At 33.7% G+C, this 14,190-nt stretch overlaps 1 protein-coding gene across 1 annotated transcript; it reads left to right on the forward strand.

Moving 5' to 3' along the window:
- The first annotated feature begins 431 nt into the window (after positions 1-431).
- On the forward strand, positions 432-14,190 carry LOC132547465 (stress-70 protein, mitochondrial-like). The gene is made up of 17 exons (XM_060211220.1): positions 432-575; positions 2,269-2,330; positions 2,896-3,165; positions 3,390-3,514; positions 4,211-4,284; positions 4,477-4,583; positions 4,964-5,126; positions 6,521-6,613; positions 6,725-6,934; positions 7,403-7,492; positions 7,712-7,849; positions 8,434-8,538; positions 8,945-9,062; positions 9,704-9,798; positions 10,275-10,367; positions 11,057-11,197; positions 12,022-14,190. Exons 1-17 carry the CDS (start codon positions 486-488, stop codon positions 12,115-12,117), a joined length of 2,070 nt encoding a protein of 689 aa, XP_060067203.1. The 5' UTR covers positions 432-485; the 3' UTR covers positions 12,118-14,190.

Below are 14,190 nucleotides of genomic sequence, written 5' to 3' on the forward strand. Positions count from 1 at the left end.
TTCATGTACACACTTTCACATTACAGAATCTAACATTTAGAGAATCATTTGATGAAAAAGAAGAAAAAAGGACACAAAGAGTTCTGTCTATCTATCCGTGATTTTATTATTTTCCTAGTAGTGAAAATAACATCGCGGATGGATAACCCTTCCGATTAATTTCGAAACAATCAATGTACAAATATGTATTTTTCTTAACAATGAAATCGAGATATCTAAGATGAAATTCACGGTATAAAGTGTCCATCGGCTGTGTCTTCCACCCGCAATCCTATAACCCGTAACCCTACAAAAAGTGTGGTTAAGGGGAGGTAAATCATGTTATGTAAGCAACTGCGAAGTACGAGTGAAGCAGCGAGAACCTTTATTGAAAATTGATAGGAAGTGACGATCGGAGCATGCGTAATTCTAGACTATTCTGACATCACACGTGCGGGGCAAGGGCACCGGCGGAGATCTCTTCGTTTCAATACACCAAAAGCAAGATGTTGTCGACCTCAAGAATTTCACACAAATGTTTGAAGACCGCCTCAGATCTGTGCAGTTCGAGAAGTCTTTCCAGTTTTTCCCGAAAGGTGGGTCTTTAACGGCATTGTGCAGCAAGTGCTAAGGTCACCATCACGTTTACCATGTGGTTTTCTGCACAACGAACCAACTCGTTTACATAACTGAGGAGTTGAATTTTATGTAATTTCGTCTGTTATATGTTGTGCATCGATCACCGGCACATTGTAGTATTACATACTGAAACATGTACTAGTATCAGTTTTAATTAATCAGTGGCAAAATGCGATTTAATATTGAGTCTTCTTTTCTGATGCAAGAATTGGTCTTTCATAATGATAACTTATAGGTCTATATCATTTAGCGAAGATTTGTCAAAAATTATGCTGCAAAAATAACTTGTATGCGATTGCTGTTAACAAGCTATGGTACTGTACAACATATTATGTACGAAATATACAGTACGTACTGGTGAAAGACCGTGAAGATGTTATGATTGTGTTGAAAGTACCAAGAGGTCGGTTGAAATTATGAATTGACTATTATAGTGACATTTCACAATGATAGCTCTATTTAACCTCTTTAACGCATAAAAATGAAATAATGGTGAGCAACACCAGGCATAATCAGGGTTAGTAATGCAAATGGAAAGTTGAGATGTCTCAATTTTGCAAGACCATTTGTATTATACAACCTGCAGACACCAACCACCAAAAACACAAAAAATATGAAATTTAGTTCATTTCAATGAAAGTGGCACCTCATTTTATTCAGGTAGAAGACAATGGGTATATGGGATAAAAGTCATGCATTTGAGTGATAATTGCTGCTATGAGATTTTACATATGGGTAATTGATTAGGTACTCAAATACAAGGTCATTTGAAATAGAAACACATGATTTAAGCATTTCAACAATAAAGGGTGAAAACGTACCCAGAAATTCCCATTCCATGCCAGATTACCCAACATATTTTACCAATATATAAAATGTACAGGTCTCTGAGGGGCTTTCAATTGAAAAGTGAGAACAATGTCAACCTTATGTGAATTAAGCTTCATTAACATTACTGTAATAAAAACGATGCAATAAACACTCGATGATAAGCTAGTGGTAACATTGTTATTCAACCTTACCAGTAAAAAACATTAATATTGTGTCACAAGTCAGCGTTAGCATGCTCATTGAGCCTACCAATAAGTATACACATGAACTTGTACATGTGCATCAGGAACTGATCACATTCCGACAGCCCCTTGTGCACATATGGGATTCTAAATGAAAATCTTTCCTGACAGTGCAAAAAGTTTGTTAGTTAAGAGTTAAATAGTAAGTTCTAGCATGAGGTGTACAAGTATCTACTGATCATAAATAAGAATTTAACATGTGTTCTCCTCTATTCATACATTGTTCATTGTGCATATGTGTAAAACTCCACCTTAATATTCGCCCTCCCTTAAACATCCAAAACCAAACAATGAAATAGTTTCTTTACTAAGACAGTGTTCACACTTGTGTTTTGAAACTGGTACTCAGTTTACCCCCCCTAACAATGCATTCATTATGGAAAGTCATTGAAAACCAAGTATATATGTCTGAATTTCACTAATTTGTGGGGTTTTTTTTTATCCCATGTTCAGAGGTAGCGAGGAAAACTGCTGAAACAGTCGCTCTAATTCTTCATTAGATGCCATACAGAACATGTTGATAATGGAAAATTGCATACTGAATTTAATAAGAAAAGAATTTCTGTATATGTTGTAGGCTCCAGCTGCTGCAGTAAACTCTAAAAATGAACCAGTTCAGTACCAAAGCAAGAGGCATGCGTAAGTATGAGGGTTTTGTATTTCAAACTTGAATTGTTGATGAACAAAACTAATTACAGGTTGAAACATTAAGTATAACTTTTGCAAGATAAGAATAGCAGATTTTGTCTTTAATATCTTTTAAAAAATGCCCAATTATTAATGACATTCAGTCAAAGAATTATGCATTGACTTACTATTGTCTTAAACATCAATAGGAAATATCAATAGATCATTGATATATTTACAAATTTGTTTTTCAATTTGTTGAAAAATGCTGATACATGGTGATGCATAATTTGGGCATAAAGAAACTCGTGTGAACATGGTTGTAAACAAATTTTGCCAGATTGAGATGTGGTCGCTAAATTTATCTATCTGGGTTGAAAATATTATTTCTCTGTATGAAAGATGGGGGAATAAGTATTCATTTATGAATTCAAACATTTATTTCAGCTTTCAGGTTTCAAAGTTTATTTTTCACATAGGAGGGATTAAATATGTTTTCCTTTAGTATCTATTTGAAGGAGTGTATTCTGCTTTTTATGTAGCTGTTTAAGGTTATAACTATTCTGTTTTTTAATAGGTCTGAAAAAGTGAAGGGACATGTGATTGGTATTGACCTTGGCACAACAAATTCCTGTGTTGCACTCATGGAAGGAAAAAGTGCCAAGGTCCTGGAGAATTCTGAAGGAGCACGTACAACACCCTCAGTTGTAGCATTCTCTAAAGATGGCGAACGTTTAGTCGGAATGCCAGCCAAGCGACAGGCAGTGACTAATGCTCAAAACACATTTTCTGCCACAAAACGTTTGATTGGTCGCCGTTTCACAGATGCTGAAGTGCAGAAAGATATGTAAGAATTATTTTGAAATTTATTCATCAACAAGTCTATTTTGATGAAGTTAGGCGCATCAGAAGGAAATTTTATGTGACATTGGTTAAATGCTTTTTGTGTTTCTTCTCTTATTGAAATATATATTGAAGTTGTTTGAATTCCGATTTGATTGATTCTGTTTTTGGAACAAATTTATGCGGTTGACACGGGGTTACTGTGATTGTACTTTGCATATTTTCCAGGAAAACAGTTTCTTACAAGATTGTGAAAGCATCTAATGGTGATGCTTGGGTTGAAGGTAACGGCAAACTCTACTCGCCAAGTCAAGTTGGAGCTTTTGTTCTGATAAAAATGAAAGAAACTGCAGGTGAGTCACAGATTACAAGTTTTAATTCAGAAGTTTATGAAACAGCCTATACCTTACAGCAGGTTGCTTCTAGTAAATGGAGAATTAGTACAAATTTGAAACAGACTATAAAAGAAATTCCTGTGAAATCATTTAATGCCATATATAGGAAGCTGTCTTGACAGAAATAGTTTGTATCAAGGTTATGATGAGAAGTTTCTAGAACAAATTCATGGTCCAAGTGGTTGACCTTGTTTAAGCAGAATCTTCAGAACAAATGAATTATTTCGCATAAATAAGCTCAGAAGAAAGGTAAATGCCTGTAATTTTATTACTTTTGCACATTAACTTGACAAAATTCAAGAAATTTCAGAAAATTAAAAAAATAAATTCAGGGGTGACTATTTTGAAAAGTGCCATTTTAAGGTAAAATACAACATATTTATATTATTTTTAGCATCATTAAAATGGAGATAAACAAGTGTAAAAAATATCTTTACCCTCTCTAATAGCAAAAGAATGTGAAATTTTCGAAATCTAGTGCTGTGGTATCAGAGGTAGATACAGTAATTACTGATCCTGTATCACTATTGTCTAGGAAGTTTGATCTTTAGAATAATAAACTTGCTCCATTAACAATGGTAACTTTGATATACCACTTGCAGCTATATATAAATAATTTTCTTTTAAAATTAAATCAAAATTTTCTTCCCTTAGAGAGTTACCTTGGTCAGAATGTGAAGAATGCAGTCATCACAGTGCCTGCATATTTCAATGACTCTCAGAGACAGGTATGTAGCTACTACGTTCTACATCTCAAAAGTTTCTCATCCGATCTCAGGTTTAATAGAACCAATTAAAATATATCGAAACAACTTCAATTACCATACTTGTATTCTTGTAACAAGAAACATTGTGCAGGAACTCAATGAACTCTTATATAAATGTTTCTTTGTTATGATATTTTCATTTTTTTTTTATAGGCTACAAAGGATGCTGGTCAAATTTCTGGACTGAACTGCCTCCGAGTCATCAATGAACCAACAGCAGCTGCTCTGGCTTACGGAATGGATAAAACAGATGATAAACTGTGAGAAAATATTACTGTTTAATTGATACTGTTACCAGTGTATCGCATGAGCTTTGTCTTGTATGACATTGTTCATGTTAACACTGGGAGATAAACAGCTTTTAGAGAACTGGTCAAACAGATGTAGCCTGCTGACCATGGTTATTGAAGCTGATATACACTCAGTACTTTCAAGTATTAGGATACCTACTTTTGAAATAAAAAAAATCCTAATCAAAATCTAATAGGTGTATTACACAATGACTCCTTGGTTTAATGACTGATAACTAGACTATTTAGATATTTCAGTTTGAAGGAATGTTTCAACAGGTGCTTGAATCTTTAAAGAAATCAACTACCTGATTTCTTCAATTATTTTTTATTACATTTTTACATAACAGAATTGCAGTGTATGACTTAGGAGGAGGAACATTTGATATTTCTGTGCTAGAGATCCAAAAAGGTGTGTTTGAAGTGAAGTCCACTAATGGAGACACCTTTCTGGGCGGGGAAGACTTTGATAACCAACTTGTCAATTTCTTGGCTGCTGAGTTCAAACGGGACGTAAGTATCTATGTATTGGAGGGAGGATTTGTAGCCTCCTCCTCCTTTCATGGTTATGGGGAGGGAGGATATAGTGTGACCCATGGATGTCCTGTCCTGTCACATCCTGTTTTAACATCAGAATCATTGTGATATTTTATGAACCTCCCAACAGATGATTTTGAGTATATTTGCCCTAGTGTAATAATGTCAACTTCTTAATTTAAAGATATTAAGATGGTTATCATAGGTCATTGTTAAAAGGTCAAAAGTCACATTTGACAACCCACTTTGCAACCATCAAACAACATTACTGATATGTATGGAAGTGGGGCATTCATTTCTTAGATATTCTCTAATTTTCTTATGTCTTGTACCACAAAATGATGCCCTATTAAAGTTACTTTGTTGTCTCCTAGCTGCTTGTGTGTGCTTGTGACTCTTTGCTGCCGGCAGATGTATCACATATTCTGTAATGTCTGTTGTATTTTCTTGTATTCAATATCTTTATCCTACATCTGAGCTTCGACATCCTGCTTCAGATACTTCTGTTGCGGTTTTTCATTCAGAAAGTTAGTTTGATGCATTTAATTTGCTAGTGTTGAGAAGGTAACGAAACATTTATGCTTAGTTATATAAGATGGGGGCCTTTTGGGTAGGTTGAAAATATGGCCATCTCTACACTGATGATTATAAACATGCAAAACAACTTAAATTCTAACAATGCTTAGTTTTATTTATAAACTGAGGGAAATCACCAGCAATGCTTAGTTTTATAGACTAGGGGAAATCACCAGCAATGCTTAGTTTTATAGACTAGGGGAAATCACCAGCATTGCTTGAATTTGTAGACTGGGGGAAATCACCAACAATGATTAATTATAAAGACTGGGGGAAATCACCAACAATGATTAATTATATAGACTGGGGGAAATCACCAACAATGATTAATTATATAGATTTGGTGGGGGGGGGGGGGGGTCAACAGCAATGCTTAACCTTGTAGACTGGGGGAATCAACAGCAATGCTCAATCTTTTAGAGTTGAGGTTTGGGGTACTTCATAGATGGCTAGTATGTTGAAATTATTGCATCTGCACACTTACAATTATATCTTAACATAAAAAGCCATTAATCACCAACATATTCTTGACTCATTCTGGAGTTCAATGCAGAGCTGATTGACCATGTGTTCCAATGACTTCTCACTGAAATAGGCCAAAAAAGAAATGGTTAAGACAGATGTTATATATATAATTCAAACATATCAGTTTTCTCCTAACAAGCATGCTTCATTTTTGTATATAAGCTCAGGATTGAACCTAAAACCTCCCTATATAATGATAAATCTCGTTACTGTGGTTTTAGTGTGAATTGCAAAGCAAGATGATTATTCATGTAAAATTGACCTTTCAGCAAGGACTTGACATCACGAAAGACAATATGGCCATGCAGCGATTAAGGGAGGCTGCAGAGAAAGCGAAAATTGAACTGTCTTCTTCACTTCAGGTAATAACAAACTAGTTTTTCTTCTTGAACATTTTTTTTTTTGTTTAAAAGACATGCCAGTTAATTAAAGATTGAACTGGAAATTGATCAAAAATTGTTTTTGTATTACAGACTGAAATAAACTTGCCATATCTAACAATGGATGCTTCTGGTCCCAAACACATGAACCTGAAACTTTCAAGGTCAAAATTTGAGTCCATCGTTGAAAGTCTCATCAAACGTACAGTCGGACCCTGTCAGAAGGCCATGCAGGATGCTGATATAAAAAAATCTGACATTGGAGAGGTCATTTTGGTTGGTGGAATGTCCCGAATGCCAAAGGTGAGTTGAATGAAAATGTGAAATTGATACAACAAAATTTAAACTTTCCAAAATTAAAGAAAAAAAGATTGAATACGTGGTCATATTAGCACTGAAAGAAAAAATTAAGATATTTGTTGAACAGATTTAGCCTGTTGGTCATGATTACTGAAGTTTGCATTGACATTTTGATAGTGGTTAAATAATGGTTTGTTGCATTTGAAAGAGAAATTTAGATTGAATAACCAGCATGAGTCTCCAGTTCAAGATATTTTTAGAACAAGTGTTGGCCAGTTTCAGGTTAGGTCATAGGAGAGAGGTTCACTGACCATAGAGATGTAGAAATAACTTTCAGCAAGGTTTTTTATCACAGAAGCACATTTCTCCTAATAGTTAAACTAATTGATCAAAGTTGATATAAAATTGATGATATTTGGTTCCTTCACCTCTGTAATTTGTGTAATCCCAAGGGGAACTATTTGCTTCCAGGTGCAGTCAACAGTTCAGGAACTGTTTGGTAGACAGCCCAGTAAATCTGTAAACCCAGACGAGGCTGTAGCCATAGGTGCTGCTATCCAGGTTTGTCAATTTACCCAGTTTTTATTTTTCTCAATGTTTTAAAAGCTGCATATTGTTTGTTTTCGTATCTTTACTTTTTAAATGAAGTGAAGTAATTTTACAATATGATCATTTATATAATTTTTTTTTTTTTAATTTTTAAGCCTGATGTTTAAAAGTTAATGATAATATACTTCACTGGCTGACAATATTGTAAATGCATAAACAATTTGTTTGTAGGGAGGTGTCTTAGCAGGAGATGTGACCGATGTTTTGCTGCTAGATGTCACCCCTCTGTCTCTTGGTATTGAAACTCTTGGAGGAGTGTTCACCAAGCTGATTAACAGGAACACTACCATTCCTACCAAGAAATCACAAGTAAGACTGAATTTATGTTGCTGATCAATTATTGTTAAAATGTAAAGGAATATAGCTCCTCTTAGATCAGTAATTACCAGACATAAAGATCAATTTTTGTCTCACAAAATCTAAATATTGAGGAAATTTATTGACTCCTTTCTTACTTGATGCCTTGGGGTTTATTTAATATGCTTGAATTAAAGTTTGATCAAGCTTTCTTGTGATAAGGTAAGATGTGTCTAGGATCTGCTTTTCTTTGTAACATAATTAGACATGCAGATGTTCTGATGGAAGCATCACTACTATCGAAAAACAATTAATGTTGAAAGTGATTTACGATGTTCAATAATTTTACGCTGACTCAGTATTTAAAAAAAACAATATTTGTAATCTGATGTTTCCACACTCTTTTGATATTTTCTCTCGATATAGTGAATTGTTTTTGTTATTAATCATTACTAGGAGGAAGTATGTCTAAGCAGAAGGAAACCTTGTAAACGAAGAAAGAATAGTTTTATACAGAAAGTTTTGTGGTTTTTGATGACAAAGGCATGTTTATTTTCAGTATTATTGATCTGAATGTAAAACATTGTATCCTTCAGGTGTTTTCGACAGCAGCTGATGGGCAGACCCAAGTAGAGATCAAGGTACACCAGGGTGAGAGAGAGATGGCCAGTGATAACAAACTCTTAGGACAATTCCAGCTGGTAGGTACTCCATAAATGTCATGATTGTCCACAAAACTAGTCCATGTTTACGACATACTATTTCACAAAACAAGTTCTTGTTTACCTTTTGTGACTTTAAAATTGCTGAATCTCTGAGATTTTCTTAATGCATGCACAGATGTAACCAGCATATCGCATGAGCCTTATTTTTTCAGTAGTTTGGTTCATGTTTACACTGGGAGATAAACAGCTTTCGAGAACTGGTCAAACAGATGTAGCCTGCTGGCCATGGTTATTGAAGCTAACACTGATCACATGATCAACCAGTAATTTCTCCATTTCATTGAGCAGAAAAAAAAAAGAACTAAATGGTTAGGGAGGATACCATTTTTATTTTTTGTCTTGTTTGATAACAAGGAATGAAAGATTAAGATATTTTTTTTAGGTTGGAATTCCCCCAGCACCAAGGGGAATCCCTCAGATTGAGGTGACCTTTGACATTGATGCCAATGGTATTGTGAATGTATCTGCCAGAGACAAGGGAACTGGAAAGGAACAACAGAGTATGTATACCTACTAGTGTTGGGAATCATGGTCGATCGTCAGATCCTCTGAACGAATCTATGATTGGTTTGATAATTGATCATAGGAAAGACATACATCTCCATTTTAACAATGACTGATTACATGAAGAAGTATTTAAAAGTCAGATTGTGATGTACTTTGTGCTTTCTTGTCTGGAAAGTCATGAAGAATGGACTCATTTTTCTAGACTTATCCCATAGGCATTGGAAAATAATATCTATTAAACACTTAAGCCTCAATGTTGTCTGGTTCACCCAAGCACATGATCATAATGTTGTGCGACATGATTGAGATTTAAGACATTTTCTGTGTTAAATGTAGGGAAACGAGAATGATTTTTATTTTGTAATCGAGGGATAAGTTAATTAGCGTAACCAACAAACAATACTTGAAGTTGAATTGTCAAAATATCACTAATACCTATTCAGGACCTTTGTTTTTTAAGCTTGGTTATTACTCTATCTAAAAGATAGATTCATGTTTGATAGCATCAGTGATGATTTAAAGAATTCTCTGTGTAAGTTGTTTTTCATGTAAATTTCTTCACATTAATTCAAACATTAATACAAAGAGAATGAAATGTTCAACAAAAAATAAAATGTTTCAAAATTTGTTTCAGTTGTAATCCAGTCTTCAGGTGGTCTTAGTAAAGATGATATTGAAAACATGATTAAGAATGCAGAGAAGTATGCTGCTGAGGATATCAAGCGAAAAGTAAGATCATTTAGTTCAATTAACAATATACAGTATAATTACATGCAAATTCACTTCTCCTATCCAGAATTTGCTGCAGACTTAAGCAAATTATATGATAAAGACACAGAAACCCTATATTATAGTTAACTGTTTAGCAGTCCTATGAAAACATTGAAATTAGCATGTGAAAATTATCAAGGAAATATTAAATGAATGATAAATAAAAGAATTGGGTATTGATGATAGCATGTTAAAATTTGTCTTAAGTGTTCTTCTTTGAAAGTTATCTGTATATAATAATGAAGGGAATGACATCCTTTTCTCTATATGTTTTTAAGAACCAATTCTGGCAAAAAATAACCTTCGGTTTGTGTCTACATTTATTACAAACCTTGAATATGCCATTTTTGTGTAGGAAATGCTGTAAAGTTAGGAACTAAAAATCACATTAATGAAAACAAACTGAAATCTCAATACATTTAAATGAATTGCAGGAAACTGTTGAGGCCATCAACAAGGCTGAAAGCATCATCCACGATACCGAGACAAAAATGGAAGAATTCAAAGCCCAACTACCAGATGAAGAGGTAACACATTGTTTAAGATGTAAATCAGAGGAAGCATGAACAAACTATCTTACAATGATGTAATAACTGTGATGAATAAACCATGTGGTCATTAGCTATCTAGGTCCCAATACATTGTAGAAATATGTGTGTGTATCACAGATTGCAAGATTTAATCAAGAGGAAATTCAGCACTCGGAAAAATTTGTTCCATCACAAACTTTCATTGTAATGAAATTCCTTTATAAGTGTTGATGGGGTAAACAAATTGGACCTACTGAAGAAGAGTGTATTTTAAATTAGATATGGTGGTCATGAAGGGCAAAACTTGCTGGAGTGTGGATGTGCATGTGTCATAATGAATTTTGTTTGTTTGACAAATAAGTTCTGAATTTCTGGGCCTAATATAAAGTAGGCTTAGCTTAAGAGTAAGAGAATCAACAATACTTTCTTTATTCTGAACATTTTTGTAATTATTTGCCCCTTTCTAATATCTTCAAAAATATATGACAGTTTGATAAAATAATTCTTGACCTATTATAAAGAAATTTGATGGTAGATCAAAATAGTTAGCTAGTCCGTGGTACACCGTTTACTGTTCCCCTACATGTTTGCAGATTTTTATATCTGGATGGATGTATTTTAAACAACTGATTATGAGTCCGACCATTTGTGATGTTACATTGTTCTCATGTCCCATCAAATTTCAGTGCCAGAAGTTGAAGGAACAGATTGCCAAGACAAGAGAAGTTTTAGCCAACAAAGAAAATGAGTCTCCAGAAAATATAGTGTCTGCAACAAATGAATTACAACAGTCATCATTAAAATTATTTGAAATGGCTTACAAAAAGGTATGAAAGAAATTATACACTTATCTTCCATACAAAATGTTATCTTCTAGTTCAATTCATTCCTAAATATCTTCCTTTCAATATAAGCCCTAAATATTAAATAAAAATTAAAATACACCAACAATATTATGGATGATCCAGAGCATCAATATGTTTTCTTGAAAATATGTTTCAGAAGCATTTATGTTGAAAAAGTTCTTGTGAGATATTACTAAGTATGCTTTATGAGAAATCTCCATTTTTAGCTTACCTGCTCCAAAAGAACCGGTAAGCTTATGCTATAGCATAGCTTTGTCTTGCGTCTGTCAATTTTCCTTAAAAAATTGTTACCAGTCATGAATGACTGAACAAATTTTAACTGAATTTGGTCAGAATCCTCCTCGGAGGAAGCAGAACCAAGTGTGTATAAGTATTGGTTCTTTGTCTTGGAGGTTAGGCCTAAAGGGTGAATTTTGCAATTTTTTTAAAACTCAACTCCTTCTATATGGATAAATGGATATTGTATAAATTTAGTCTGAAGCAACTTTGGGTGAAGGGGAATCAATCATGTCTAAACATTAGGTCTGGGAAGCAAATTCTTTTAAAATCCTGCTTCTGTAGGAATGAATGGATTTTGGTCTGAAGGATTCTTAGTTGAAAGGGAATCAATCTTTTATAGACATTAGGTGACAACTGATAACATTTCAAAGGAAAATGAAACCTGTATCAGCATAAATGTATGGTCTTGACTTCCTTGTGGCAAAGTAGGATTTGTTGAGAAATACAGGTAAAGCTGTGATATCTTCATCAGCACTTTGTTTTAACAATTTTTATTGTCTTCTCAGATGGAAGCAGACCGAGCAAATGAAGCAGGTTCATCCTCATCTGAATCAACATCACAAGATGGGGAGGGAGAAGAGAAGAAAGAGGAAAAGAATTGATGTACTGTGTGATAAATGTTGCTACAAAAACTCTACATATATGTTAAAATACAGCCACCAGAAAATTCCATCAGCTGTCAAAGTGGTATCAAATTTAACATTAGGAACATTCACTTAATATTTCTTGAAGAAAGTCGACATGACTATGTGATATCCAAGTTGATACTACAGTGTCTATAATTTAGAGAATTGTGTGTGTGTGTGTATGTTTGTAAGATATAGCTGTATCAACTCGATTGTTTTGTTCAAATTATAGTTTATTTAAATAAATTTTTTTCTCCAGTGGATATTTGGAATTGATAGCAAAATTACTGTCCAATAAATAGATTGCATTAAATCATTGCCAACAATTTGCTTTAGAATTCATTCCATGTACTTGAACCACTGATTGAAATCAAACCATTGTGCCCAGGTTAATATGGAGAAGACCATCATATTCTTAAAGTACAATAGTGATTGCAATATGACTTTTTTTTTTTTTTTTTGTTTCTGGTTCAACTTGTCTGGTTGACAATTGCACATGGGCAGCTTGTTAGCTTTGGTGTGTGAGGAGTCTTTTGAGAACTTTGAGAGGACATAGAGTTGCTTGATCATAGATAAGATGTATCAGAAATGGTTACCACCTGGATGGTTCAGGTGTTTTCTTAGTCAGCGGCCATGATGTGTTTTGAGCAGGTGATAGATAGTTAAGATCTTTTTGGAATCACCGGGAATCACTAGTGCTTTGGCCCCTTCTAACCAATTCTGAGTTGTCTTGTTAATTGTTGGAATTTCTGATCATGAAAGATTATGATAAATGTTTGAAGCTGGAATTCACATAGCTCTGAGAATGATGTCAAGGTTGTAACAAATCCCTGGTACATGTATCCTCATCCTTGATAAGCTTTTTTGTAGATACATGGGCTCTTATGTTGTCTCATGAAGAAGCCTTTGTGTGTTCAGAGGTACACTATAGCACAGGTGTCTTGTTGAGTTCAGGTGTTGTAGGTAGATGGCTTTAAACCTTGGTAGGAGTAGGTGTAGGCACAACACATGGCCAGTACAGTGATAAGGAAATTTGATTCTATGTTATTGTGAGTATCCACAGTCATATGATGTCCTAGAAACATGAGGGATGAAATGCATGAAATTGTAGAGAATGTTGGTTTGTGAAACTTTTCATTAGTCATATTACAAATCAGCTTTATTATTAAACCATTTGTTTATCATATTTAAATTTGAATATGTAACATAGTGTACAGTATGTTTGTACAGTAATTATTCTACTGCCACACAATAATGCAGTTTGAAAAATGAACAGTTGTTAGAATTTAAAGCATTTAATTGATCAAAATTGTGAAGGTGTTTTGGTAGATAAAACCATGATTATACTGTATTGATTTCATAAATTGCATTAATATCTTTTTAGTTTGAAAACACAAGCACTTAAAATTTCACCAATCAAAAAACTTGTAATAACAAAAATTTAATCTGTACATGTGCTTGCCTTGTATGAATCAAAAAGTGATAAACAAATTCAAGCTCTAATTGTCTGTTTGTTGCCTTTTGATTCATAAAATGCTAAACTGTGTTTGAAACTAAATTCTCTTACAATTTGCTAATTTACATGAAATAAATTTGCTAATTCTGATAATGTAATTCTTTTGCCAAGGCAATACTGATTCTGTTTCAAATAGATTTATTAGTTCTTTAGATAAAGACCTGTTTGATATAAAAGAGTGTATGTTAGGATAGGTAATGAACAATATTGGCATTTAACAAAGTTTGTTTCAATTAAACTTTTTTAATGTTGTATACAACAGATTTTTCGTATTATGTTTTGATGTCTTTCCTGTTCACGTGATACAACTGGTACCTATGATCTACAATTTTCTCATCAACATCCATTGTAGATACAATTCATTAAAATTGAACTGACTCTGAGCCGTTTACATTGTATGGGGTACTAAGATTTGGACCAGTTCATACTACTATCATTACATTTTATGATGGATAAAGACAGATGTAAGATATTATATTCAGACTGCATGTCTAAGATTTGGTAAATGTGAAATAAAACTTCAGTAAACAACA

Source organism: Ylistrum balloti, unplaced genomic scaffold (assembly GCF_031769215.1).
Source record: "Ylistrum balloti isolate Yb309-2 unplaced genomic scaffold, AGI_CSIRO_Ybal_v1 Utg369956, whole genome shotgun sequence".
Lineage (NCBI taxonomy): Eukaryota > Metazoa > Mollusca > Bivalvia > Pectinida > Pectinidae > Ylistrum > Ylistrum balloti.